Here is a 24,924-nt window from a genome sequence, read left to right on the forward strand (position 1 = left end):
CATTGAATCATTAACGCATCTAGCCTTCTGTTAATTATGTGTAACTTTTTACACACTATTGTAGCCATAACATGGAACACGCAGTGTGAAACCAAAAGGGATTCATAACCTCGTTTACCAATCATAGAAAGAAACAGTTCATGTGCCTCACTCTAAGCGGAAGCCCTGCAAAATAGTTATATATATAAATCTTGGCCACAAGGATTTTACAACTTTTCTCTATTCATTTGTGATACCCAACAATATAGAAAAATTTAAAAAAAATGGAGGAATCAAGACTGCATGTGAATATTAGGTCAGAAATCAAGATTTTTTTGAGGAGGACCTCAATGGGCACTATGTTTTCACGTCAAATTTCAAGAATGTTGAGAATCAGATGTTTAGGGCTTGTAGCGCACGTGTGGTTACAAGCATCTAGTTATGCACTTAGAAGTTTTGGGTTCGAATCTCCCTTTAAAACATCACTTATACATCAAAATAAATAAATAAATAAATAAATCAAAAGATAGAACTTGGATCTTTTGGTTTGGATCTTTTAGAGGTGTTTTGAGATTAAAACCAACAATTAGGACTCTGAAATGATAGATTGAATCTTAGGGCCCAAAACTGTGAGAGTTTAGACTTTTTGTTACCCCGATATTTGGACTGGGCTTATGTAACATGGGTAGGCCTAATACATAACAGAAGAGTAAATTGTAGCTATGATCTCTTGTCTTTAACTCAATTGGAGCAATGGTCTCTCAACTAAAAATTCATTACCATTGGTCCCTCAACTTTAATTCAATTGGAGAAATTGTCCCTTAACTTTAACCCAATTGTAGCAATTGTCCCTTTAACATAACTCATTTTGACAAAAATTTTGACGTAGTTAACAAAAATGACCATAATTACACACTTTGATGAGTTGAGGGACCCTTATTATATAAATGGTTATCCCAACATAACTTATTTTGACAAAATTTTGACGAAATTGATGAAAATGACTATAACTACACATTTTGATAAGTTGAGGGACCAATGGTAATAAATTTTTAGTTGAGGGCCTATTGCTCCAATTTGATTAAATTGAGGGACCATTGTTACAATTTACTCCATAACAGAATAATCTGGTATTAGTTTCTTTCACTAACTAATGAAGTGTTGACCAGCAATTACCATGGAGTTGCTCAACAGTTATAGACGAATTTCAGAACCGTATTTTCGGTTCTTGGCATTGGTGAGTCATAATAGTGATTAGAAAAAGACTGAAATGCCTTTATGAATTATCACGTTTCCCGAAAAAATGAATTGTCACCGACTGGTTTTTTTTATTAAAAAAAGAAGAAAAAAGACTAATAAAATCTTGATCGGCAGCCAGTCCAAATTGCAATCAACTAGTCACTCAATCAGTAGTTTTGAAGATAGGGAACAGATGGGAACTGCTGCCACTTTAAAATATTCATCTTACAAATAAATCCAAAAGGGTGACGTTGGATCGGAGCACGTCAAAACCCAGAAAGAAACACTCCAACCCAACAACTACACACACATACATATTTGTCACTTTCATCCACAACAAAATCAAACCATATGCTGCCCTTTTTCACACCACCACCAGTGCACACCACTCACGGGCATACTCTACCGAGCAGGAGTGATACTGACGAGCATTCTATTGTGCCGATATTTCAAATTTCTCACATAATAGCACAATATCGAAGTAGGAGTGACACGGATGAGAATCTCATTGTGTCGGTATTTCAAATTTTTTCACATGAAAGCACAATATCGAAGTAGGAGTGACAATTACGGAAATCTCATTGTGCCGGTATTTCAAATTTTCTCACATGACAACACAATATCGAAGCAGAAGTGACATTGACAGAAATCCTATTGTGTAGGTATTTCAAATGTTCTCACATGACAACACAATATCGAACCAAGAGCGACATTGATGAGAATCCTATTGTGTCAGTATTTCAAATGTTCTCACATGACAACACAATATCGAAGCAGGACTGACACTAACGGAGATTCTCATTGTGCCAGTATTTCAAATTTTCTCACATGACAGCACAATATCGATTTGAGATGCTAACACAAGGATATACCAAATGTGAACAAGTCTAACTCCTTCACATGTGAACGAAGTTAGTGTGACGCTTACCATTGCATCTGAAAACTATGGCTTTGTGAATGCTAATCTATAGCCGGACGTCTGTAACAAAGTTAATGCGACACCTACCATTGCATCTGAAAACTATGGCTTTGTGAGTGCTGATTTATAGCCGGACGTCTAGTAGAAGATTAAGACTACACTTTCTTTTACCTCCGGAGACAAAATATGTTGATCCCTTTTGAAAGATGGGGCCAACTACTCTGGTATTAAAGAGATGCAACCCTACCAAGCTTAGCTACCCTTCATGCATGGTTGAAGAGGACTAGGATTCTCTCCCCTCTTTTTTTATCTCCTTCCATCCCCTCCTCTCACATTCTCTATTTTGTCTTTCTTTTTTTTTATAAAAAAATTAATATAAGATGTTGATGTGATTTAACCGTGACCGTTCAAATGGGAAGGAAAGGAAGGGAAGGGGAGGGAAAAAAAGAGAGGAGATAATCCTTCTCCGGGTGAAGCTTCCTATTTGCCGTCTTTGTTCTATTGCCCACTTTGGAAGTGCATACCTACCTGGAAATTATCTCATTTTGAAATTTAAGACGTTCAGTTAAGAAAAATAATACGAGACCAAATGTAATGATTGGGATAAAGCTTACGATTTAGGGAGTTTTAACCAAACACTTTCGGTACTATTCACTTTAACGAAAAATCACATTTTTACTCTAAAAAGTCAATCCTGGTACTATTCACTTACAACACCTTTTTGTCATTTTTGTTAAAACTCAAAGTTTTAAAGCCATTTTCATTAGTTTTTCTTTGACACACTTAGTGGCGGATCCAGGATTTTAGACTCGGGGGATTCCCAATAATAAAGATAAAAAAAATTATAGTGAAAAATGTCCTCTCCACAGAACTATTGATCTCCCATTTTGTTGCGGAGTAGACCCTCAAGGCTATTCATAGCGAAAAATGTCCTCTCCATTGCTGCTTGCACATCCATGACGGCAACAAGCCTCTCCATTGCACCCAATGACAGATGCAGGATTTTAAGATTGGGTGGTCTCAATATAAAAGTTCAAAAAAATATTAGACAAAAATATAAATTACAAAAAAATGACGAAGTTTCATACTCGAAAATGTGTCATTATAGATTTATTGCAAACTACAACGAAAATATCCAGAATATAATTGAAATTATCTAAAATTGGAATTGAACTACTTAGTTTGTGAATACGGGGAAAGAGATTGGGGTTGTGCAAGTGGGTGGGGAGGTGACTGGAGAATGGGATTAGCCAATTAGGAGTTAGAAATGGAATTGGAAAAGTTTTGACTTTGTTTGAAAGTTGAACCATTTTGTTTAATAAAAAATTGTAAAAACTATATATTAAAGAACGTTGTATCGACGCACTGTTTTAATTAGAAGGTTTTTTCAAACCATACATCAAACGCACCGTTTTCCCAAGTCATTTGAATAAAAAGTAGTATTCTTTCTTCTTTCTGGTTTGCAGAATACCAGAACACTCTGCAGCTCCGCTCATCTTCTCCTCCACCATATATGCCCAGACTTGGGTGATCCTTGGAGGTCCTCACAAAAATTTATCTTGGCTTCCGGTGGTGCTAGGACCACCCAGGCCCCTTAACAAATCCGTCCATCTGCACTTGCCCAAATTGTTGGAGGGTCCCGAAGGTCGATCACAAATGTTTCTTCAGGCTTTCGGAGGGTCCCGGGATCTCCCGAGTCCCTATATGGATCCGCCATTGGACACACCCCGACCCAAAATATCTACTAGGACTCCAAATCGAGCTGTGTTGGCCGACACCTGGAAGGTGACAAAACTATAAAGTGTAGTGATGTGGAAAATGTGAGTAAATTTAAACCTAAAAGTGCCTAAGTATAAAAGTGTTCTTTGAGCGAGAATGAACCCATTTCACACATGATGTCAGAGCATAAGTACAATACAGTAAGATATGGTGAGAATTATACCATCGAAGGTAATCGTTTACACCAAGATTTGCCAAGAATCCTCGCCTTAAAACAAGTATAGTTTCCAAAATATACATACTACGTATAGTATGAAAATACCTACCGTAACCTGCAAAATCACAAGATTGCCATATGTCGCAATATTGCGTAAATGAACATATAACAACCAATAACACATAATATCGCATAAGAAAACATATCATATTAGGTGCTCATTGACACATTCTGACACGCGAGTTCATGCAGAGGTATTTTGACATGAACTGGATTGAGTGTAATAATAATATACGCTATAGAGCTACAATCATGTAAATACTGGCGCTATTCGTGGTCACATACGAGTTAGAGTTGTCTATTACAACTTTTACGACAAGACCGATACTTACTTGGATCCAAGGTAAGCGTGCAGTGTGGATGTGAACATACATGTGAAAAACTGGCCTTGGCCCTGGGTGAGCACTAACACCGGTGCAAAAAACGATGAACAAATAACATAATTATAATCATGCCACAACCATTCAACAATTCTAGTCAATATCATACTATTCGTGACCATAAATATAATTAAGGCGTCCCCTTATAGTAAGCTTACATGTGTATCCCGTATGATTGTCTCATCATTTCCCAACAATAAGGCATTTCTTATAAACGTAAGTTTAATCATGGTAATCACGTAGAGAATTTATTTATATATCAAAGAAAAGACCCACTTACAAATCATGTCGCCAAGTCGAACCCGTCTTGTAGCATTGAGAGTCCTTACAATCCGTTTCTCCTAAAAACGAAACAATTTACGTAAATATAATGTGCTAATAAAATTACGCGTTTTCGTACAAAATACGGCTAATAAAGGAACTATCCTACAACTGTCGAATTTCAGAAAACGAACGGTGAATTTGGAATCAGCGCGTTGAAATACGCTAAGGAGGGTCCACAACCCTATACAAGTCAATTTGGGACATCCGCCCATGGATTTTCGATCCATAACTTCCCAAAGTCCACACTATGCTTCTAGAACAACATAGTAAAACTTCTTTACGATCCAACCGTCGGATCGCCGCCAATCGCAAATTCAAGTGGTAGTCAAAGTTAGATTTTACAAACTTTAGAAATTCAATTCGAGAAGATCCGTACGTCAGATTCCCGATCCGTAAGTTCCTAATGTCCAAAAATATTACGTACTATCATGTATTAAAGTTTGGTGACAATCCAACAGTCGGATCATCCATTCATATAATAAACAAGTAGCGGCCAACTAGGCAGTCCACTACGAAACTGTATTCAAACATCAGGATTTCACTAAATGGATGTCAATTATGAAATCGGGGCATCAAATTATCCCAGGATGGTTAGGTGGGGCCTCGGCCCACGTGGCAGTCGGCCGTCTCGACTCGCCTTAAAATTCAACTATTTCCAAAATTTACCAAATTTCACAGAAATGTAGATCTCGATGAGTGAAGCAAGTTTCATACCTATTGCCAAGCCCAATTTGGCCAGGAAAAGTCCCAATTTCCCCCGAATTCGCCTGAAACCCTATAAATTAGTGGCTTCGATCCATCACCTTTGGTGTTCCGCCGCCTTTATAGTTGCTTGGGCTTTGTTACCTGCCTCGCGAAAAGTAGTTTGATGGTGGTGGTAGACTGCACTACCTTAAAAAATGGCGGAATTTAGCCGTACACCCCAAGAACTCGCTGGTGAGTTCATCACGAATTCAAGGCCAATGTAACTCGATTTTTGATGAAATTGGAAAAGGAAGGGGTGCTAGGTCAAATCCAGGTGGTGTGTGGCTTCTAATCGCCGGAGAAATCGCCTGAAAAGGCGTCAGAAACTATGGCTACAACCGGGTTGGGCAGCGGGTCAAGGGATGACCCAATTTGGTTGGTTGTTCCCTCCCCCCCTCCGGTTCCTCTCATTTTCTTTCATCTCCTTTCTCTCTTTCCTTCTTTCTCCATTGGTCACTCTTATTCCTCTATTCTCCCCCGATTTGGCCAACCTCTTTTTTTTTTTTTTTTCCTCCTGTTTTCTCTTCTTCCGATGGGCCTCCCACTTCCTCCTTTATTTCTGATTGGGCAGCCCCCAAGCCCTCATTTTTTTTCACGGTTAACAAAAACTTTAAGAGTGAAATATTGCTTCTTTTTCAATTTGAATTACAAGCGTTGACTATAAGATTATTTGAAATGCAACTCATAGTCAATTTGGCAAATCGACGTCTAAATACGTGTTACACTCATTACTCGTAGGATATTAAATCAAAATAAAAAAAGCTTAATTGACTTCGAGATTAACTTCAGCAAATAAAGAAAAACATATTACTAATTCCTTAACAATTTTCTTGGTCATGCATCAAATTAATTATTATTCCTACGGTCATGCATCTAATTAATTATTAGGGTAAATCTCAGTTTACTACTCTCAAGTTTCATGGTTTTTAATATTTGGCACATGAAGTTATTTTTTTCGTTCCGGAGTCATACCTAAAATGTTAATTTTGGGACAGTCTCATACATTCGTTAGTCTGGCTGTTAAGTCTCCCATTAACTGATGACATGAAGCCAATATGGACAATGACTGAGCGCTACGTGCCATTAAGAGGTCCACGTGGAAATTAAAAATTCAATAAAAAAAAATTTGGGCGTCTTTTACCTCCCCCGACCTTCCCTTTCTCCCTTATCCCTCCATTCTCTCCTCTGCACCAACCCACCAAACCCTCATCTCATCTCCTCTTTGACTCATCATACATCCACCATTCCCCCTCCATCTTCGACTTCACCCATCCACCCACATAACCCTCATATTTTCTTCAACGACCTTAATAAGGTCGAACCTCCGACCTCCATCTACCTAATTTGAAAGCGATGGAAAGCCACGGAGTGCTAACCAAAACTACAACCCCTTTGCCGCCGATATCCTGGATCGTGGAGCTTCTCCGATTGCAACTGGTTTCAGTGTTGCCTTCGAGTCAAACCATGACGTCAGTGCTTCGTCAACGATCTCTTTAACTGCCCCAGCTTGGAGCAGTAGCCTAAGATAGGCTGTGTCATCAATCAGATTTGGAATGAGGGTTTGGTGGCTTCGTGCAGATGAGAGAAATGAAGGATAAGAAGGGAGAGAGCGAGGTACAGACGGACGGAGGAGAAATCGACGTCGTTGCCGGTGCAGAAGTGCCAAAGCTTTGATCTTGTCGTAGATCTGGCGGCGCATGGCTAAATATGGAAGGGGAATGATGGATTTGCAAGGAGTGAGAGGAGGATTGGGTAGGTGCAGAGAAGAGAAGGAAGAGAGGGAGGGCCGAGGGATGGGATGCGGTAGGAGATGAATTTTTTTTTAAAATTATTTATAATAATTATTATTATAATAATATTTTTAATTTTTTAATCCACGTGGCGCCCAATCATTGTCCATGTGGGCTCTACGTCACCAGTTAACGGTTGATTTAACAGCAACCTTAACGGAGGTACGAAAGTGTTCCAAAATTATGACTTTAGGTACCACTCTGGGATGAAAAAAACATAATGTTGAAAATGTTGAAAATCAAGAAACTTGAGGATAGTAAATTGAAATTAATCCTAATTATTATTCCTACCAAATGGGCTTTAAATTAACCTTTCTTTTCCTTTACTTTGTTTATTCTATAAAAAGGAGCCATTTGTGATTTTGTTACTACATTCCATCTTTTTGTGACAAAAGACTCACAGAGGTTTTTTAGTTTTCTTTAGCCATCATGTGATTCACCAGTACAAAGAATCGCCCCATTATGTGTCGTGCAAATACGAACTTGAAATTCGTCCTTAACAATTGGGTCTCCGTGGTGTTTAACTTACAACCAATGTTTGAAATATCCTAGATATGCTCGATATTTTCACGGAAATATCCAAAAATTTAGGAACGATATGGAAAGAGGGATATTTCTGGAAATCAGTCAATTTCCTCAATGTATTTTTTATATTTTCAGGAAAATCTAGTGTTTGCATACAATTTGCAAAAAGTTTGCAGGAAATATCCATGAGCCTATGCATTCTTTGTTTTTAATTTCTTTCTTTATGATATTAGTTTACCTCAATAAAATTTATGTTGTTTTCATGACGAAAATTTCAATTAAGTTATGTATAATTTATTCCTCCTAGTGAAATGCTTTATTTATTTATTACTTGTCATTATAAGGAAGTTTTTCTTTTAACATATCACATACTTATTGTTTACACAATATCTAATTATTAATTCTTGATTCATACGTGTGTTGTGACTTTATATGACTTCCCTAAACAATAATTGTAAATTTCCATGTTTTTGAGCAAATTTCCATCATTTCTATCGAAGACAATCGATATACCTATTGTTATTTCCACAAATTTTTACCTATCAATATTTCCACCGATACTAATATTTTAAACACCGATTACAACTTTTAAGACTTGTCCTTTTTTGGATTACCCACGGGTCACCGTCAGACACGAAACCTCGAGAGCATTGAACGTAATAAACTCAAACTCCGGCCCCCAATTATCACCACCACCACCCTCCATTCCCAGATTTTGACTATATAAAGATTTCCAATTTCAGTTACCAGAAATTATTCGCACGCTAAATCCGATTGCTTGGCATCTAAGGTAACAGTGCACACTCCCTCTCTCTCTAACTCCCCAAATTTAGAAACCCACCTCTCTATTTCCCCTAATTTTCGTTTTCCCACCCCCACAAAACCCTAATTTCCCTTCCGGATCGGCCCCAATTTGCCAATTTTTTGCAATTCCGCTCCTTGATCCCAAGTATGTAAATTTCTTTTTCGTCTTTGTTTTTTTCTTCGGTAGTTTATGTCCCAATTTGCGAAATTAGGGATTCGGAAATTTGAAATCCGGAATCTTTTGGGGATTTTATTACCTTTTGTGTTTTCTCATTAAATTCGGATCTGGTGGTTAGGGTTATTTGTTGTCTGTGCGGAATGAAGATCGAGGAGTTGGAGGCGGAGGGGGATTGCGGCGTTCGGAACGACGCCGTTTCCGGGCGGCAGGTAGTTAGGGTTGACGAGGCTAAGAAAGCGCTTGTTGGAGCCGGGGCGCGGATCCTTTTTTACCCGACCCTGTTGTATAATGTGCTTCGGAACAAGATGGAGGCTGAGTTCAGATGGTGGGACGAAGTTGACCAGGTTTTTCTCTTTCGAATTTTGTCAATTTATTAGTTTTTCTGAATTGGGTTAGTTAATCCTCTGTTTGTTGACTTTGGAAAGCGTAGAACATTTTAACTATTTTAAATTTTTTTTTTTGCGGATTTTATATTTTATTTTTGTTATGTAGCTACGATTTGTTTGGTTTCTGGGAAAATTGGTTTCGAGAGAAGAAACTAGTTTTTGGGATTTATCAATTTTGTAAGAATTTTGTCTTGTGATTCCAATCGAAGATATGTGGTTTCATATAGGGATTAATTTCCTACAGTCAGTTTTCTCATTTTCTTGGCAATCAATTGGAATTTGGATGATGGATAAATATTAAGAAATTGAAAATTTCATGTTTTCAGGACTCTAGACAAAAATGGGTACTTTTTTTTTTTTTTGGGAAACTAAATGGGTACTTGTTGCTAATACATATTTGAACATCTGGTTAAATTTCTAATATTGTATTATTATGGAATAGGCCGAGTATATCATATGTATGAATATCATCTAGGTTTTGTTGTGAGAGATGTACTTGTTTCTGTAGAATGTATTTCTTTGCTCATGTTGTGGTGTTTAATGGATACGTGGTGTTGTTCTTTCAGTTTGTTCTGCTCGGTGCGGTTCCATTTCCCAAAGATGTTCCCCAGTTGAAGCGGCTGGGTGTTGGTGGTGTGATCACTCTCAATGAACCTTATGAAACTTTGGTTTCAACATCCTTGTATCGTGTGCGTGACTGCTCTGCACCATATGGCTGTGAATTGCTGCTAGCAAGTTAGATATGCATATATATATTCTTGGCTTTTGTTTTTGGATAATATGAAGTAACAAAGTCATTATTTCAAGTTTTTTTTTCCTCCAACAGAAATATGGTTTTAAAATATCTAAAAATGGGCAAGTTTGAATTCACTGTTATGTGTTTTAAATTTTTAATATATGAGAAGAGGAACCTAAAGATTAAGATTTGAAATTAGAATGATTGTTTCTATATGTTTTCAGAAGTTTTATTACCCTCCCAATAAGACGAGTGAAATCCATTTAAATCTTGTCTATTTGGATCCTACTTATTCGTTTAAGATGTTTGAGGGTTTTCAGGCCCATGGAATTGACCATCTAGTAATTCCCACGCGAGATTATCTTTTTGCCCCTTCATTTATTGATATCAACAGAGCTGTAGAATTCATTCACAGTAAGTGATCCTTTTCTACTTCAAGATTTTGCTAGTTTGTAATTTATTAGCTTTCATTGGTAGAGTTGTTAGCTTAATTATGTAACCTTGGTTTCCCGAACACAGAGAATGCATCATGTGGTGAAATTACTTACGTGCACTGTAAAGCTGGTCGGGGAAGGAGCACAACTATTGTGCTTTGCTATTTGGTAACTATCTCCTGCTTTCAAAAGTTAGCTGTTTGCGTTAAGTGAAGAGTTACTGATGATGACCGCTTTTCAACCTTTAGGACATCATAGGATTGAATTGATTTACTTTCTGTAGGTGAAATACAAGAACATGACACCATCTGCAGCCCTGGACTACATTCGGTCTAGAAGACCTCGTGTGCTGCTAGCCCCCTCACAATGGAAGGTATGTATTGTAGTTCTCTCTTATATTTATGCATTTTGTTATTACCTGCAATCTTCTATCATTTAAAACGTTTGATCGTTGCCGACTGATTTTATTATTTCCCATTCCCATAACCTCAATCACCATTTTTTGCTGTTTCTTGGCAGGCTGTTCAAGAATACAGCAGATGTGGACCAACTACCACAGCATGTTCTCCCTCCGGAGATGCAGTTTTAATTACCAAAGCTGATCTTGAAGGGTACCATGGAACTTACGACGACACTGCTCGTAAGCAGTTGGCAATTGTTTCTAAAATGGTGAAAGCCAGCCCCATGATAGCTAGGTTATCGTTCCTTTTTGCATCCTTGAAAGTCTCCGGAAATTGTGGACCAGTCACGAGGCAGTTGCCTGTGCCGGAACCACGTGCTTGCTGAGCTCTCCCACATATCATGCAAGTGTCAAGCGTTGTTTGCTTGTAGAGAAGAGCACGAATACATAGAAGTTTTATGAAGCGCTGGTGTTTCAGGTTGCATCATGTTTACGAGAGGGGAAAGGTAAATGAAGAAATCAAAGAAAAACCAAAAAAAAAGGTTTCGGCAGCTTTCTTCAAGGTTGTGTATACTGTATAGCACTATGGCAATGGCAGAGGAATGTATTGGAGCTTCTACATGTACATTACAGCGCATCAATTTTTCTTCCTTTTTTATTGTCATTTTTTTCTGTGTTAGTGTTCCTAGTTTGTACCCATGGCACACTATGTACTGTTGCTGCACTGCATTTAAAGGACCAATATTTTGCTTTTTAACCTTTGTTGTTGTGTGTAGATTATATTTTTATTTGCTTTAGCTGCTTGTGTCAACCGTGTAAGAGGGTGCAAATTTTTAGAAGGTTTCTTTCTTTCTGTTATACGTCAGCTGATGTCTATGTTCTGAATGGCGGCAGGTCTTTAAGAGGGTGAGGTGCCATAAACTATGTTATGGAGACGAACTTTTGTCCGACCGGCTGTATATGGAGAATGACTTACATACGGAGAATGACTTCAACAAAACAGGTTCACTATTACTATGGCGTTTTGTTTAAAAATAAAACAATCACGTGTATGTGGGACCAAATACAGGCGACGTGTTAGTAAGGCTGCATGCCACGTGGTATGGGCGGAAGCTAGAATTTGCCATGTATGGGTTACAAAAGTTATCTTCTGCTTGGTTGTGAGAGGTGTCATACAGATGATATGGTTTTGCATCCAACCTAAGATTTGCCTCTATTTGAATGCAATGGCCAACTATTGTAGCTGTAGAGTTGGACCATTTTGGTCTTTTTACACAGAATGAGTGGGTTATCTGTCCGGCTACATTTCATTACTAGATTGTTTGGGTTAATTTGTAGTGATTTATCGTGTGATTTATGAATTCTAGGCCCATTAGGGTCATCTATTAAAGCCCTTCTTCACTAACAAGGGCCACATACTCTATTTTGTATGTGCCCAAAACTACTGAAATTCAAAGACATAGTTAGGCCAATGGTCAGGGCAGTGTAATCGTCTATTGTATTCAAGTTTCAATCTTTCTCGGCATGAATTAAACAATTTAGAATATATTGCGCCACTTCTTTAAAATGGGTTAATTACACTAATACCTTATGAGGTTTATCGTGTTTTCACAAAACCTCCTCACGTTTGAAACATAACACTAATACCCCTTGAGGTTATAATTCACTTTCACATAACCCTTTTAGGGCTAACATCACCTTAAATAATTTCTTAAAGACAATTTTGCCCTAATTATTAATTACTTTATGAAAAATGCTTTATAAATAAATAGAATAAAAATTCAAATTAAAATCTTACATTAAACAATAAAAGGAAATAAAAGAAAATTGAAGAAATCTTGTTACCTTCTTCCTCTATGCTGTTAATTCATATCCCAATCCTCTTTTCTTAATTGGAAAAACCCTAGCAGAACAAATCTTTCTCCTGTTAAATCATTTGGGCATGTCGGAGTAGGAATGTGGTCGGGTAATTTCTTCCAAGAAGCCAAATTAGGTACTCTTCTCCATGTTTGAAATCAGGGCTTTCTTCCATATCGTTTTCTTGTCGAAATTGGTTTCAGTTTGGGTGAACAAGGAATGAAGGAGGTTGATGAAGAGATGGAGGTGGCGGTTTGAGGACAAGAACAGAAAAATAATTGAGAGAAAGATCCGAAGATGCATAGGTGGCTTTCTATTTTCAATTTTTATTTTTATTATTTTTATTTTATTTTTATTTTATGGTTAATGTATGTTTTTGAAGTCCAACAAAAAAAAAATCTATTTTCTTTATATTGGTTATTATTATATGTATTTTTAAAAAGCCTTTTTTATTTTTTAAAGTAATTAATAGTGAGGCAAATTTGTCTTTAAGAAATTATTTTAAGGTGATGTCAGCCCTGGAGGGGTTTTGTGAAAGTGAATCAGAACCTCTAGGGGTGTTAGTGTTATGTTTCAAACGTGAGGGGGTTTTGTGAAAACACAATAAACCTCAGAGGATGTTAGTGTAATTAATCCTCCTTAAAATAGTAATACACGTATTAACTCATATCTTCTATATATAGTTCATTTCACGTGGAAACATCGTGGAAACACACTTTCTAATTCAGATGTTACAAATGAGTTAATTTTGTGTATGCGAATAGTTTTGATGTTCTTTTAAATATCCCATCGACTTGATGACTCCCATACAAAAAGATTGTGAGCAAGCGAGAGAGAGAGAGAGAGAGAGAGAGAGAGAGAGAGAGAGAGAGAGAGAGAGAGAGAGAGAGATGATCAGTCTTTTGTTGTTGCATAAAAACAGAAAACAGAGAGAGATGATCAGTCTTTTGTTGTTGCATAAAAACAGAAAACAGAAACAGAAGTTCCACACTTGAGAATCATATCAAATGGCCATGGTGCAAGACCTATTAAGTAGGGCTGGAAATTTGTCCCGAACATCCCAAACCAAACCAAAAAAATTCCGATCCCATACCAAAAAATTTCCAAATCAATAATATCAAAATTTTTGGGAATACTTATGTAAAAGCACTTCAGCTTATAAGCGATACTGTTATAGATACGTTAAAAAAATTAACTTCAAGTGCTTCCAAAAAGTACAATATATGGAAATTCAAAAATGGTTTTTAACTTTTGTTATCAAACGTTGTTAGGAGGGATTACTTATTCTAAAAACACTTCTATACATACCCTTAAAATTATAAACTAGTTCGTTTTTCATGGCAGTTTCTAATTTATGCTACATATTAATGCATCTCTTCTTTAGCTAGTTGCTTAACTTCAAAAGAGGCATATGATTGATTTCATACTCTTTTCCACTACATGTACATGTTGTCCTTCCAATCGATGTTTGCATATGAGAGATTTTTTCAATGTGCTAAAACACGGAGTGGTACACTGCATATTATTATATAAATTAAAAGATACTGATAAAATAACATGTGTACAAATCTGTGTTTCAGACACACTGAAAAATTTATCTTTACCGATGATCTTACATACATATAACCACTCACCGTTTGGCAGTTTATATGTAATGACTCTTTTCTCATTCATATCCAAACCCTATCCTAGCATATATACAATTGTTTTATTATTATTAGAACATTGTGTTTTCAACATGGATAACCCCTACATATTCTATTAATTGTCCAATAGGACACTCATTTCATTTGCCCAATTAGTCCGTACAAGTTACATATGGAAGATATATACACTTATAAAAACGGATAAGGATCATTTCCTAAGCAAAAGGTGAGGATTCTTCTGATCAAGCCCATCGGGCCGTTGAAATTTTATTCAATAGCTACAATAATTATAATTTTATGAGAAGCTCCCTGTTTGTAGCTGTTGGATAAAATTTCAACGGTCCGATGAGCTTGATTAGGAGGATCCTCACCCTTTGCTCAGGAGAGGATCCTGATCCTATAAAAACCTCTCTTGCTTAAGCTGATGTGATGTAATTGGGCCCCCATTTACTTTTCAAAGAAAGCTCCTTTGCAACCTTAGTCGGCAGGGCTGGCTTCTGTAGCTTTTCTATAGGTATGTATACACACAAATGTCTGGTGTTTATATATGATACCATATTCACAACATGATTGCAGAGCTTTTACGTAAATTAACAAACCATATTTGTGTTGTTACTCCTTTCATCACAATTCTAATATCCATATTTGTGTTGTTTATATCTGATACCATGTTCACAACATGATGGAATGCTATCCTAATATATAAATTAATATGAAAAAAGTAAGAGCATTGTACTTCACGTAGTTAAGATGATTATTCTGTATTCAAATTTTCCTACCCAACACTGTGTTTATCAAACAAAACGAAGATAAAATTACGATAAGAAGTTGTCATTAAATCCTCAAGATATAAAGAGGATGCAGTTGCTTAATTGCTGCACCCATGCACAATATGCTTACCAAAACCTCCAAACTAAAGATAGTCTTGAAGATCGACCCCAAATGATAAGGATATATATGTGCGTAGCCGCGGTAGTGGACCATATATATATATATATATATATATATATATATATATATATATATATGTGTGCGTGTGTGCGTGTGCGCGCGTGTTTTATATGAAAACTGAAAAGCAAATCAAAAGAGGTGGTGGGTTGTTGAAGAATATATCCCAAAAAGTGTGAGTTTGGCCATGTTGTGATATTCGTCCTTGCACTACCTACCACCCATAATTCTTTCTGCAACTTCTTTATGGACCAAATCTCTATACAACAAGAAATACCAATATATATACTTGCTACTGCTAGCCCTACCAGTGCGTATTAAACTCCAATAATTAGATACTAATCTCAGTTTCTTTCTTACCCATCTATCTCTACCCAAAAGATTAAAGCATCCAAAAGCTTCCACAAAGCGAAAGAATTGAATATCACCTTTTGAGGTTGATGTTGAACAAGACACACGCATACATGTATTTCCTTTAATTTTTTTTATTCCATTTTTATATTTGCATATCGAAAGAGACACTTCCTTCTATCCACATATAGTCCATTTTGTTGGTGTGTTTTTTTTTACTGATATATAAACGAACCCTAGCAATACACAGCACAGTGCTGAATTCCAGCTGCAACTCATACAGCCATATACCCCCAGATGTTATTCTGATACAATAGCAAATAAATGTAGTACATAAACTATACACACACACACATATTGTACTAGCTAGATTGGGACAATATTCATATGAATATATATGCTGCGGGGTATTTTTAGTTTGTTTTCTATAAATATATGTGCTAGAGGATATGCCAATTTACAAGTTCATAAACTAACTTTATATAATTTAACAAATACATATATTTCAGAGCCCTTGTATTTGTATAATCAGGGTAATTCGGAATACGGATTCGATCAGGAGGTGTTGGTCATTTTGAAAGTAAAAGTTTATTCTTGTCCTTTCATTCTTGGTTCCCTCTTTATTCCCTTCAGAAACTACGATGAAGCTGCTTACCCTCCATGTTGTTTTAACCTTTATTTCAATTTTCATGCACGTCCCATGAAAATAAAGATCGCATGCACGTTACTCTCTCTCTCTCTCTCTCTCTCTCTCTCTCTCTCTAGCTAAGAGCGGGAGAAGCATATCTTTACTCTGTAATACTGCTGAAAAAGCTCGAATCTGGAAAAGAATAAAGCAACAAAGAAGGCTTTCAAGTAACAAATTAAAGAACGGAGAGACCGACTAAAAATGTGAACTTCATGTTACTATATACTATACTAAGATTCCAAATTAATTTCAAATAAGAAAATTATTTTAGCTGAACCCCATTTTCACTTCCTTTTTTAGTGGAGTAGTTCAAATATAGGAAAAAACCACTAAACGACCTTTAAGAAAAGCATAAAAGCCATGCACTTCGACTTCGAAAATCCACCAAAAATGATATCGTTGTTTTCATAACAGAAGACCAATTAGGATGCAACTTCCACTTAGATGTGGAGATATTTCATTTGTCACTTTCAAGAAGTGACATAAAATCTATTGCAATTTATTTTATCTTAATTAATTTTTCAAGTTTAGTAGGGATCCACTTAATCGGTGGCATGGGGAACCAACAGAGTAAAGTTTCTATCCGAACAAAAATAGAAAGCAAACTTCCTTTTTATAATAGGAAAACTAGAGCAATGAAAGCACTCAAGATAATTGTATCTAAGCCAGAAAGCTCTTCGCACTAGTGAATAATTTGGAAACCGTGCAGAGAATTTGCTTCACTAACTAATGGTCATCACCACCCCCATCAAGCCATCACCTCCAAATTCAATGCACAACTCTCAACTTCAACCTACAACTCAAGTTGCCAACATTGAGAAGAAGATCACGGAGGTTGCTAAAATGTTATGAATTGTCATGATGTGACCACCATCATCTTCACTAGCCATAAAGAAGAATTGGAAGCTGAACCGGTTGGTGGGTTTTGAACATAAAAGTTGGGATAGGGTTTCAATGGTCGTAGGTGGGCTTGGAAGTGGCATGGGCTTGATATTTTTTATCTTCATTTTTTTTTTCTTCTCATTTTATGTGAATTTGTTAATTTATATATATATATATATATATATTTTTTTTTTTCATTTTCATGTCTTTTATTAAGTTATTTTATTAGATTTTACTTTACAAGTAAGCTAAAAAGTGGGACTCATTGTTGCCACATGTATATTTAATGAAAAAATTAATTGGGGCTAACATTTTCAGTAGGTTGAGCACTTGTTTGGAATATTTAAAAATGTTGAGACTAATTTGAAATGACACGAAAAGGTTAGGGGAGTTTTAGGTATGTAAGGTTCATTTGATAATCATTTCATGTTTAAATTTTCAATAAAAAAAATTTGAAAGCTACTATTGTGAGTTTTCAAAATTTGACTTGACTTCAATTGATTTAACCAAAGAAGTTCTCAATTTTCATTTAACAAAAATATAAAACTGAAAATTAAAATGATTGTCAAACGGGTTTTAAATATGCTCTACCATATATTATATGAGTAAAACAATTAATTATATCTCACGACATCATTGAGAATCAAATTCCTTGTCTTTTACTTTTCTTTAATTTGCTTGTCCTTTTTCTTTTTGGGTTCTATCCTATGTATTAATTTCCAATAAAATTGAAACTTGAAAGACGTAGACAAAAAGCAAATCACTCTGAAAAAAGAGATTATTGTCTTAATATAATAACACATTTTTATTTATCTTTGGAGACAATATTAACCTCTATTGGTATTTTACTAACAAAGCCAATAACCAAAGCTAAAGTACAATTAAGAAAGTATAAGTTGCATTAATTGGCGCAAACTATATGGTATTTTTCTCTGTAAAAGAACAAGAAAAAGAAACATTATACAAACATTTAAAAAAATAAATAAAATAATAATAAGAGAACATAGCCCATAAAGATGATATTATGTAATGATAATGGTGATGATTTTCATGCATGAAGAGAATAATAATGGTCTTTGGTTTCTCCTTCTATTTTGTCAGACGAGATTGCAGCATGCAGCCTTTCGTTCGTTTCTTTCCTTCCTTTTCCTTTTTACTAGCTCCCCCTCCCTCCCTCCCTCCCTCCCTCCTTTTTTTTCTCTCCTCTTTTCTCTTTCTTTTCCAACATGGACCGTTCGCTCAGTTAGTTCAGTTGAAAGCCAAGAGAGAGAGAGAGAGAGAGAAGAAAGAAAAAAGTTGGTGACCAAACGAAACCATGGACGGCTATACCTTCTTGGCTTCTCACGTTTGAAAAGCAACTTGATGAGGGAGTCGATGGTGGTGTCAAAATACAAATGATGATTGATTGATGACAATGATGTTGTCTGTGACTTGACTGTGATCAATGACGGCCATGAGTTTATTGTTCCCTCTCTATCAATATATTTCTTTTTTGTGTGCTCTTCTACCCATGATGATCTGGGTTGTCAGGGTCAGGCCAGAAGGAGTACTTCATCCACTCTGCCTCTTGAGGGTTTGGCATCGATGACTCCTGCAACAAAATCAATTGCAAGCTTGCCACGTTTAGATTAATCATTAGGACTAATTAAGGTTTCTAAAAAGTTAATTTCTAAAAGCGAAAAAAAGAGTTTCTACTTGAGTCCAATTGAAGGCGGGTCGTTTTCACAATGTACATTGCTATGTAAATAAATATTTACATAAATATTTATATATTGTTAGGGTTGGTCCTATTAAGTTACCTCATTTAAGGAATAAAAGAATGGGTTAACAAAGGTGACACGAACAGAAATTTTGTGTTTTGATTTTTCGGTTTGAAATTATTCAACATAATGACGGCTTTACAGTCGGGTAACAAGAAAGATTATATTCTGTATAGTCTTTTCTTTTGGGGGGAGGATTATAAAACCACCAAAAACATATATATAAATGATAAGGCAAAAAAAAGAAAAGATAAAGAGAAGGGGGCAAAAAGGCTTTGGCTTCTCTCAATCTTTAATTTAAATTAATAGTTAAAGAAATTGGTTTTTATTGCTTTTGGTTCTTTCTAATGATCCTATGCTTACTTTTCCTTTCTTTTTATCTTGTAATTAGTTTGTATTATGACAAATCAAAGGTCATGAAATTCAGAGTCAAAAAGTTGGTATATGTACTCACTTCTTTGATATCACTACTGCTAGAAGTGCAGCCCATTATTAGTTCCTCCAAACCAGATGCAGACCTAGCTCCCATTTTATGATGCTGTTGGTGGTGGGGGTGTTGCTGCTGTTGCTGCGCCTGTTTAGTTATGAATAACAAAGAAATGCATTATATAAAAGACAAACTAACAAAAAAACAAAAGGAAATTAAATAAATATGTGCACATCTTAATGATATTGTCTTCAAGGACAAAAAAGTGAAAAGACAGTTTCATGTTTGCAAATACTAAAAGCCACAGAGATAGGTCTGCCACATGTAGTACAGCATGGCATGGAAGCTAGGGTTTCGTCATGTGATGACAGAGAGATTTTCTAATGTATTCGGAATAGTATACGAATACATATGTTATATGTCATTATATAAATGGAGGAATATTAATAAAAAAAAAAAAATTTCTTCATTTGTATAATAACATATGACGGAACCTACATTTTCCTGAAGCATTGAAAGATCTCTCGTGGTAACGGGCTTTGCAGGTGCAACTCAGTCCGAGTTGTTGACTCAGCCTTTTCCTTTTCTCCTCCACTTCCTTTCATTTTTGGGTTGAGGAACATTTTTTATTCAATGAAGGTTTGGCGGCATAAATTAAACTAAGGACAATACAGTTTTGACAACGAGTAACGTACTATAATTAATCATTTATTTATTTTATTTAAATGGATGATTAAATGATTTTAACTTAATTGATTTTTTGTAGATATAATTTTTAAATATTGATAATAAAGAATATGAAAAGTTTCGTTTTATAAAGTTTGTGTTATAAAAATATGCTAGTCATAAGTGGGTAGACAAGTAGCTAGGTTTGCACACAGGGTGAACACAAGTGTCTGCGCCAAGTAATAACACTTGACCACTAGAAGAAAAAAAAGAATAATGTAAAAATTAAACCAACTAGAATAAATACATCAACAAATTTAGAGGCGGTGAGCTCTAACTCAAGTGATATTGGAGTAGGGTGAGAAAATGATTAGTTCAAATCTTAATCATACGTAAAAATTATGTATAGATATATATGCTAGCTAGCTAGGGTTACTTGTGATAGTACGAAGATATGGACCGGGTTTGATGGATTACCTGGAAATTTTCGTTTTGGAGCATCAACCGGGAGTAGGAGTCCTGATCAAGAATGATGGACGTGTGGTGGAGAGGAGGTGGAGAGATGATGGTGGAAATGGGATGTGAAGGGCGGCTGATGTGGAAAGCTGCAGCTGTTGCAATTTGTTGATGGTGATGCAGTTGCTGCTGCTGCTCGTGATGATCAGATACTAGTTCATGGCTTATATGATGATGATGGTGATGATGAGGCTGTACTGGTACTGATCTCTGGTGGTGCTCTCGTATCTCTTCGCACGTGCCAGATGCCAGTCCTTCCCTTGCAGTTGAAGCCTCTCCTCCTATCCCCACCTGCAAATGTACACCTCCATGAACAAATTCGCTACCATGTCTTTTTTATATCAACCACATTTTATTCACTTCATTTTCTTATTAATTTTCTCTTTGTTTTAATTTGTTTGTGTGTGTTATTAGTCTAGTACCAAAAAAATTTCAAACTATAGACCCTTTTGGTGGGTGAAGTAGTTTTTATTAGCTGAGAAATATAATCAAGAGTGGCCCCATGAAATTTGTAATGCCGCAATTGCAAGCAATGGGTTATGAAGAAAATGACAACATATGGAAAACATTTTTATTATTAATATATAGTATATATATGGCTAATTAATTTTTTGGAAAAAAAAAAATATTTACATGCATGTAAAACCTGTAAGTGTGTTTGATTTAATAATGAATAATGTTAGTCTTATCACATTTTTATATCACATATAACTTGACAAACGATTTGTAAATACAACGTTAGTTAAATTTTTTATCTTAATAATTAATAAACGTTAATTTAATTGTTTTGAAGTTGAAGATGTAGAAAGCATTAATCTAATGTATATATGAGATTTTGACAAAAAAAAATGTAAATATGAGAACATGAAAGAATTATTACCTCATCAAAGCTTTTTCTGAAGGGGGCAAAGCTGAAGTGATCTGACTTCAACTGATGAATGTCAATGCCACTGTAGCTTGAGATTGGAGCAGCAGCTGCAACCGCAGCTGCTGCTGTTGCAGCCATTTGGTCATGATCTCTATGAGGATGAGAAGGTAATATTTCCTTAGAAGAACTACTCCCACTCCCACTATCTCTTCTGCTATTAGTAGCCATAATATCACTGCTTCCTTCACCAGTTGTTGCACTCGCTCTATCAGACCAGTTGCATTGCCTTGGCTGAGTCTGATAGAATATCTTTGACACCACAAGCTCTCCTTCTTTCTCCTCCTCATGCTGCCCAAGATGGTATTGGTGCATCACCCAATTCGTCTTTTCGGGTTTTCGGTTTTTGCCAAAGTTGGTGTAGAGGACTAGAATTTTCTTGCACCCTTTTTGTTTTCCATTCACCATGACTGGCCTGGTCTTGCCTGTCTTGTGCCATCTTGTTTCCCCACCTTGCAAGTCACATTCTGTTTGGATTTTTCTTCTCTTTCTTGTCCCAGTTGTGTAGGCTTTTGAAGGTCTATGGAAGAAGTGCCTGCTCAAGCCATCTCTTGTGACTCCTATTGCAAGAAAATAATGTGATCAAGAAATTAACATTATCTCAAATCAAAAAGTTAGGTTGACTTAGGTATGAGAAAATGTGACACAATATTTAGCTTCTTTCAAATTAAGTCATAACCAACTGAAGTAGTGTATGGTAAGAAACAAACTAATTGCAAATCATAAAATTTCAACTTCACTAATTTTTGGGGGAGGGGGGGGGGGGGGCAGAGAGAGAGAGAGAGAGAGAGAGAGAGAGAGAGAGAGAGAGAGAGAGAGAGAGAGATTAATATTCAAATACTTTTACCTGGAAGTTTTTCAGGATGGGTGTAACAAATTCCATCTTCTCCTTCAATTGTAGGGATGAATTCATCAATCAAAGGGTGAGACTTGGAGTTTTTGGCTTCTACCTTTGCTTCAAGGTGTTCAATTAGTTCTTGGTCTGTTGGATCAAATTTCACTCCTGCTGGTAGACCTAACCAGTCCTGCAGTAAATTAACTCAATTAACACAATTCGAACTAAAAATACCATTAAAAGCAAAAAAAGAAAAAAAAGAAAAAAAGAAAAAAAAGAGAACAAATACATTAAAGTAAAAGATAAAGATCGAGGGACCCTTTTTATATTAGCATAAAAAATTTACTCTAAATTTAAAACAATTACTTTCAAACAATATTATGCAAGAAGCATAATTCTTCATGTGCTAAGCTGTAAGAATTAATATGTGATTATTCGTACCGGCTTTCCTTCGAGTTTGTGTCCACAACCGGGACACTGCTTGGATCCGCACATCTGATGCTCTTCAAGCTTTGCATCAATGAGATCAGAACTTCTGATGGACCCCAAATTACTCTTATTCATTGCTCTTTTCGAAAGAGATGCTATCGTCTTCTTTCTCTCAAACTCATCAACATACCGTCTTCTGGGAAATTTTCGTCATCCTTGTAAAAACGCCTGCTGCTCATATCCCAGCCGCTTGCTCTATATATACGCAAATCATACACAACTTTGATTGAGATCTGGTGATGACTGTATGCACAAAAGGGTACTCTTAAAAAAGGGTAATGAAAAACATATATTCGATATATATATATATATATATATATGTGGGTTAAATCTGGGAATTTGATCGAAGATTGAAATACGAACTAAATATCAAGCAAGAAGAACAGCTTCATCAAGCTAATGAAGAAAGAAAGCAAAATATCAAAAACAAGTTTTGAACGATTACAAAGTTTATTCCCTTTGCTGAATCAATTAATATGAGAAAATAAGAGATTTGTTTGCAAAACCCAAGTGAGAAATATGAAACCTAGCTAAGACAGAAATACAGATATTTTGATTGAGGAAAATCGGTGAGGAGGAAAGAAGAGGGAGCTGAGGTAAGCTAGGGAGAGAAAAAGAAACTGTCACAGCGAGAGATTGAACTATAAACCTGCTTTAACCATGGAAAACACCAGAGAGAGAGAGATAGATGAGAGTTTCCTTCTCCACTTTAACTGAAGGGGCAGTGAGAAAAAAAAAAGGAAAAGTTGCCCTCAAACCCCTATACTACATACCACCTTTAAGCATTTAAAGCCTTATTTCCTAGGCGGTTTGGGGGAGAGAGAGAGAGAGAAGAGAAGAGGATAGAAAGACAGAGAAAACCAAGTTGGTTAAAGAAAGCTAGAGAGCCTTGACTACAAAAGCAAAGGCAAGAAACGGCCTCCACAGCTGTTACTAAGGCACAAATACAAAAGCAAATGAACCCATCCTTGCAATATTTATATATTGTACACTAGTTTTATATATTTATACAAAAGTATGTTTGTGCAAACTTATGCCTAGTCAATAGAACATTGTTATTTTTTCTCTAGATTCAAATTCGATATTTCTCTGTAATTTAGATAAATTTAATATAAAAAATTATTCATATTATAAAAAATAAAAGTGTGTATATGTATAAAATAATGGTTGGTATTTTCATAAAAGGTGGATGTTAATAAAGTTGAAAAAACAAATAGAGATATACTTGAACGTATATGTCATCAGACTTTGAGTGACAAAGACGAAACCAGGAATTTGACAGTCCCAGGTTTGTTTAAAAAAAAATCATATAATTCCTATCAGTTTTTTAGTTAAGAGGCGTACTAAAGCCAAAAAATTTCTTCATGGCAATGACAGAATGAAAAAACAAAGGGTAATTCTAGGGAAACAAAAAATTTAAATTAAATTATGTGATTGTTGATGATTGAATTATTACTTAAATATTAATTAACGTGTTTATTTCTTATTAGTAACATATCATTTAGTTTGTAACTTTGATTTAAAATTTGGCCCATTTAGTATTATCCAAAAACGAAATATATAGTAGAGAGAGAAAAAAAATTATAGGTGCTCACATGGGTTTTGAGCTGGAGTGCTGATCATGATGCTTTGGTCATGGATGTTGCCGAGAGATAGAGAGGTATTAGAAGGTTGCTTGATATGCAAGGCAAATGAGCAGTATACTTGATGGACCACCACCACCCCTTCTAATTACAACTTATGCAAAAAATCACTTTATAAAAATAAATAAATAAATAAATAAAATCCGGAGGAAACTTGAGGTAGAAGAACCCACACGGTAAATAAATTACCTCATCCGAAAACAAATCATATGTTTCTGCTTGCAAAATATGTTTTTCAACTTTAATCCTTCAAGAAAATTAAAATTTGTTGTTAAATTGGATATTGATTTTAGTCCCTTAATGTGTACTTAATTCAAATTCATATTATGTTTTTATTTTAATATTTAATAGACATCTTATTTAATGTCATTACATTAAATTTTAAATTTATTATTATACACATTTTAATTCATTAATTTTATTTAACTTCTTCTAATTAATGTACCTAAACGTCCGT

At 35.6% G+C, this 24,924-nt stretch overlaps 2 protein-coding genes across 3 annotated transcripts; one reads left to right on the top strand and one right to left on the bottom strand.

The window, feature by feature from the left end:
* The first annotated feature begins 8,606 nt into the window (after positions 1 to 8,606).
* Positions 8,607 to 11,591, top strand: LOC137748227 (phosphatidylglycerophosphate phosphatase PTPMT2-like). 2 transcript variants are annotated; one of them, XM_068488341.1, is made up of 7 exons: positions 8,607 to 8,845; positions 8,997 to 9,222; positions 9,831 to 9,953; positions 10,225 to 10,414; positions 10,520 to 10,602; positions 10,718 to 10,807; positions 10,954 to 11,591. In XM_068488341.1, exons 2-7 carry the CDS (start codon positions 9,019 to 9,021, stop codon positions 11,218 to 11,220), a joined length of 957 nt encoding a protein of 318 aa, XP_068344442.1. In that variant the 5' UTR covers positions 8,607 to 8,845; positions 8,997 to 9,018; the 3' UTR covers positions 11,221 to 11,591. The 2 variants fall into 2 exon arrangements, with proteins under 2 accessions (XP_068344442.1, XP_068344443.1); XM_068488342.1 differs by having other exon boundaries at positions 8,611 to 8,845; positions 10,321 to 10,414.
* Positions 11,592 to 18,401: 6,810 nt separating this feature from the next.
* On the bottom strand, positions 18,402 to 23,089 carry LOC137748764 (NAC domain-containing protein 75-like). The gene is made up of 6 exons (XM_068488944.1): positions 22,777 to 23,089; positions 22,348 to 22,525; positions 21,456 to 22,060; positions 20,537 to 20,866; positions 19,421 to 19,540; positions 18,402 to 18,797 (listed from the first exon to the last, which is right to left on the bottom strand). Exons 1-6 carry the CDS (start codon positions 22,897 to 22,899, stop codon positions 18,711 to 18,713), a joined length of 1,443 nt encoding a protein of 480 aa, XP_068345045.1. The 5' UTR covers positions 22,900 to 23,089; the 3' UTR covers positions 18,402 to 18,710.
* Between the last annotated feature and the right edge of the window lie 1,835 nt (positions 23,090 to 24,924).

The sequence above is a fragment of the Pyrus communis genome, chromosome 10 (assembly GCF_963583255.1).
Source record: "Pyrus communis chromosome 10, drPyrComm1.1, whole genome shotgun sequence".
NCBI classification, from domain to species: Eukaryota; Viridiplantae; Streptophyta; class Magnoliopsida; order Rosales; family Rosaceae; genus Pyrus; species Pyrus communis.